At 46.7% G+C, this 5,000-nt stretch overlaps 1 protein-coding gene across 1 annotated transcript in view; it reads left to right on the forward strand.

The window, feature by feature from the left end:
• The window catches only part of bcor (BCL6 corepressor), a 35,860-nt gene that overhangs the window by 24,580 nt on the left and 6,280 nt on the right, over positions 1 to 5,000 (forward strand). The window contains exons 10-11 of the mRNA XM_030781489.1: positions 2,824 to 2,990; positions 3,674 to 3,819. Of these exons, the coding sequence (XP_030637349.1) occupies positions 2,824 to 2,990; positions 3,674 to 3,819 (313 nt within the window). The remainder of the gene's footprint in view (positions 1 to 2,823; positions 2,991 to 3,673; positions 3,820 to 5,000) is intronic.

A 5,000-nucleotide genomic window follows, 5' to 3' on the forward strand; every position in this document is an offset into this window, starting at 1 on the left:
CACACACAGATGTACACACTAAACAAGTCTGTGGCCTTCAGGGTGTTACTGTCTGTCAGTTTTAAGGCAGTAGTCCTCAGAATATTCATAGCCCTCATATGCTCACTCACTCGCTCTCTCTCGCTCACTTGCTCTCTCACACTTCAAATGTCGGCCGGTATTGGGGAGTTGTCAGGGAAAATGCCTGCTTGTCTGTAATCATGCACTTCTCCCTCTTTGCACGGCTCTCTCTTTCTCCCTCTCCCTCCCTTTTGCTTTATCAGCTCTACTCCTACTCACAGAGTGAACGTTCGCATCTCTCCTTCTCTCTCAATTAAAAGCCCCTCTTAGAGCTCCTCAGCCGTTTCAATGTGTGTGTGTGTGTGTGTGTTTGCGCTGTCCGTCCCTTTTTTTCTCTTTCCCCGCTCTCGGTACACTTCATGCTTTCCAAATCCTGGTGACGTCCGCCAAGGCTGGAAGCCTGTTGTTTTTTCCTGAATTGAGAGTAAAATTAGAACGCCCGTCAGTGCCTGACCGGCAGTGAGCAGCTCTTGTTAGTAACGAGTTGAATAACGATGTCTCACAGAGTCGTCCAATTAGCGAACACAATTCAAATTGAACCTAAAACCAGTCTCTAAGTAAACGAGTTTCTGCGGTCTCGCTTCAGACCCACTCTCATATTCACTGCTACTGAGCAGGTTCTTGGTTTTAATTTGTTAAAACATCGACAAATTATGCGAAATGAAAAAAAATGTTTTAGATTGTACCCGTGTTCTTGTCTTTTTGTTTAACTTTTGGTTTTACGTGGTCTGTTCGTATTTAAGGGCGAAGCTTTGTGATTTGTTAAATTGTTTGTTGAGAGCGATGTTTTGAAATGCGAGTCTCAAAATTCAAATCTCGAATTCGGCGGAAATGCTTTTTTATATTTTCCCTGCCCTGCCAAACTAACCGGCAAAATGTCCGGTGCGGTGCATTGATTGCAGTTGTGCGCTCGAAGGCATTTTAGTATGGAAGATTAAAAGCGGGCGGGCAGGCGGGTGCCTGAGGAGGGGAAGGCATCTCTCCCGTTTTACTGCGGAGAAATCAACGGCTTGCTGCCTTCTACTGCCTCCAGTTACACGCCGCTCGCTCCTCCGAGCCATTAAATACGGCTTTATTGTCTGTTTAATGCAACGCTTTAGCTCCGCTGTTTAGAGACATGCCTCGCGTGTTCCGGTAGAGAAATCCCTGAGGCGAGGTAGTGGGCTCCACGCACTCTCCCGCAGCCGAGAGAGAGGGAGAGAGAGACAGACTGTTTGCGATAACAGAATTGCAGACTTCGTCAGAGATAGGAACGAAAATAATAATTTAAAAAAAAAAAAAACAGGGAGGGGCAGCGCATTGCCTTCACTGGTGGTAAATGACCGAGAAGCTGTGCAGTTGTAGACCCGTATGCGCCGGGTGTTTGCAGTCCGCGTCGGCGCACGGCTGACGGCAAGTTAATGTAAGCGGCAAAGCTTTATCTTTCAGGGCTCGTTAACAGCCTGGCGCCCTTGCTCGCTTCGGTTGTGCGAGCTCTGCCGCAGCATGCCGTCTCCTAGAAACCGCGACTGGAGAAAAAATAACGGCAACGGCACGGCTATGCAGGCCGGCCGTACCCTGCCGTACCGCTGCGTGCTGTCTCCAACGGGTGAATGCTCTCTCTGAGCGTGAGCCAGGGTTTAAACGCGAAAAGGCATCGATGCCGGCGGCAGCTTAACGCCACCTGAATTCTTAATGTTTGTTGTCAACTGTTGGCTGAGCATCCACAAGCCCTCCCTCTGTTCTGCTTCCACCTGCGGGTTGGTTAGTTTGTTTTCGTGTGTAGAAATACGAGACGAACTGCTCTGACTCAACGCGTCCGTGAGCTCATTCCGCGAGCGGATAGTTTCTTACAATGTCTGAAGATGACATGTGTTGTTGATTTTGGCCTCTGCAGGTTGTCTTTTCCCGGGAAATCTAGAGGTGAAAGCTCTTCTCCAGCTGTCCCCGGGTAACCAGTGTGTTCAGTAGAGATCTTGTTGGAATTAGACTTTTCTCTGATTACCAAATGTTATCCTATACAGATTAACGATGTAAAATCTACCCTGCGGTATTTTTTTTGTCAGAAGGCTTTTTTTTTGCCTTTTTTTGTAAATGCTTACTGGATAACATGGTGTAGATTCGGCGAAGGGAGAAAGTTAGCGACAAGTCCTCGTTCTCGCGCTCGCTCGCTCTCTCTCTCTCCCTCTCTCAATTTCTATTTACACAGATTCCAAGAAATAATAATAAAAAAAAAGAGTTTGTCCAGTTATAGGGACCAGATTGACCAAGCAATTTACAGCCCAGAGAGTTGAGGGAAAATAATGGAAATTATGAGAGCGTTGGATAGCTGAGGTCCAAATTTGCATAGAAATTGGGAATCTACGTAGAGGGCCTCTCCCCCCCCCCCCCCCCCCCGACTTCTGCTAATGGCTGTCCTTCTGCGTCTCTCCCTGCCCATGGTAAAGACAGCTTCACTGATCCAAGACCAGGCTGCTAGCTTCATGTCTAACCACATGATTTAGCGAGACACTGTCAAACTTGTAACTCGTTGAAGTCTAAACTCCTGTAATGCTATGGAAATGAGACAGAGACAGTTATAACATCGCGTGTCATAAGAAATCTTTAGCGTTGACGGGCCGGGATGGTCAATAGTTTTAAGCCAGAGAACACCTGGACTTTCAGTTCTGTCTCTCTCTCTCTCTCGTCATGCTTTACTGGGGTTCATACCAATTCCAGTTATAGTAACCGCTATCATTCTCTCTCTCTCTTTCTCTTCCTCGCTCTCTAATTCGCTCTTTGCAGGAAGTGGTGCTCTACTGCCTGGAAAACAAGGTGTGTGACGTGAATCACCGTGACAATGCGGGTTACTGCGCGCTGCACGAGGCCTGCGCGCGCGGTTGGCTCTCTATAGTACAGCACCTCGTCGAGCACGGAGCCGACATTAACTGCAGCGCCCAAGACGGAACGAGGTAGGCTCCGCTCCGCACACAAACGCACACGCACACGCTGGCTCCCAGGGAAAGATCAGAGTGCGTCTCCCTGACTTGACAAGCCTTTGTCGTGAGGTTTCTTTTGTCTAGTTTGTAGTCTGTGTGTTGCCACATCGCCTGTAATTACATGTTTGGTAATTATGGGTTCGCAATACCACGAGGCTCTCAGAAACGCCGGCAAAGCTAATTAGAGGGTGAAATATAGACTAAAAAAATGGAGTCGCCGTCTTTGCCATACGCGTTTGAATGCAGTCAGGTTTCTCACATACACGTTCTAAACATTCAATATTTCTGCTTTTAAAACAGTGGAAATAAGTTTTGGGTTGTTTTTCAATGTGATAAACGAAGATCGACTTGTATTAAAAAAAAATTACATCTTGTGAAAATTTGGCTGTTCTCTCTCCTTTCTATCCTATACATATGTTTATAGTTTTCCCCCTCCTTCTTCGTTTACATTTCTTAAGTGTTTGGGGTTTATCGTCACTCAGCTGTCTGTGAGGGTTTGGTGTTTTATTTATATATATATATATATATATATATATATATATATGTGTGTGTGTTTGTGTGGGATTATTCAAGTGACTCACAACCTCCTGCTAGTTTTTGAAGTTTTGAAGTGGTGTCTCTAAGCACTGTGTGTGTGTGTGTGTGTCCTCACACAGACCTCTTCACGACGCTGTGGAGAACGACCATTTGGACGTGGTCCGGTTACTCCTCTCATACGGTGCCGACCCGACTTTGGCCACTTACTCTGGCCGCAGCCTTCTCAAAATGACCCACAGTGACCTGATGGAGGGATTCCTGACTGGTAAGCCTCTGCTCTTCTTTCTGCTGCCCCCCCCCCCTTCCCGGTCGACTTTTTTAGTTTTGTCTTGTTTTGTTTTTGGGGGGGGGGGGGTTTCCCCTCCACTACTCCATCCTCCCTTCCTAGAATGCCTCAGCCCGCGCAGTGGGAAGGAGCGGCTTGCCTGCACTGCTTGGCTGTCCGGTTACTAAGCAACAGCTGTAGTCGAGAGGGGGGCCTTTAGCGCTGGCAAATCAGCCTCCACAGACAGAAGATTTAGTGGTTTTGTTTTGGTTTTTTTGTTTTGGTTTGGTTTTTTTTTTTTTTTGGGAAGAGGGTGTTATACTCTTTTTTTTTTTTCCTCCCTCCCTCTCTTGTTATTCAGAAAACCCCGTCTGGTTTATTTTTCAAACAGGATGATGGTTGGCAAGTGTTAATCTGGTGATAATCTGATCTCTCAAGGTTGATGTCAATTGTCCATCATGGGTTTTTTTTGTTTTGTTGTTGTTTTTTAAATTTATTTGTGTGTGTGAGAGCACGCCTGCTCCCAGTTCTGTTAGTTTTGTGAAGGTTCCTGTTGTCCAGCTCACCTCTTTTACTCTTTGGCTCTCAAGCTCTGTCTCACGCGCACGCACACACACACACACACACACACACACACACACACACACACGTGTGCACTCATGAACTCACTGTAGCAAAGCACCTGAGTCTAGGATTTTGGTTTCTGTACTCATCGGGGTGTGTTTTTGTATGTGTGCGTGTGTGTGTGTGTGTGTGTGCTCATATGTATCTAAATGTTGAAAAAGCGGATTAACTGGGATTGGTAAATCTTTATTTGCCTTTCAAAGCAATGGCCTGCAGAGTGGCCCCAGTCCACACTAATCCTCAGCCAGTGTTTGAGATTTCAGGCCAACTATTTTCCATAAGCTCACCCTATAGGATCAAAGAGCCCCCAACTCTCTGCTCCCTTCACTTTACTGAGAACAGAGCGGAGACCTGCTCTCTTGTTTGTGTTAAATACCAACGCAGACCGTCTAACTTAATGATGTGTGCGTGTGTATGTGTGTGCTGACCCTTGGTACTTATGCAGGGTAGCAGGGTGAGAGACAAAGCATGAGAGTTCAGGTAGAACCCCCCCCCCCCCAAAAAACTCTCTTACACACACACACACACACACACGCAGCCACCCTTTTTTCTTTCCG

Source organism: Chanos chanos, chromosome 8 (assembly GCF_902362185.1).
Source record: "Chanos chanos chromosome 8, fChaCha1.1, whole genome shotgun sequence".
NCBI lineage: Eukaryota > Metazoa > Chordata > Actinopteri > Gonorynchiformes > Chanidae > Chanos > Chanos chanos.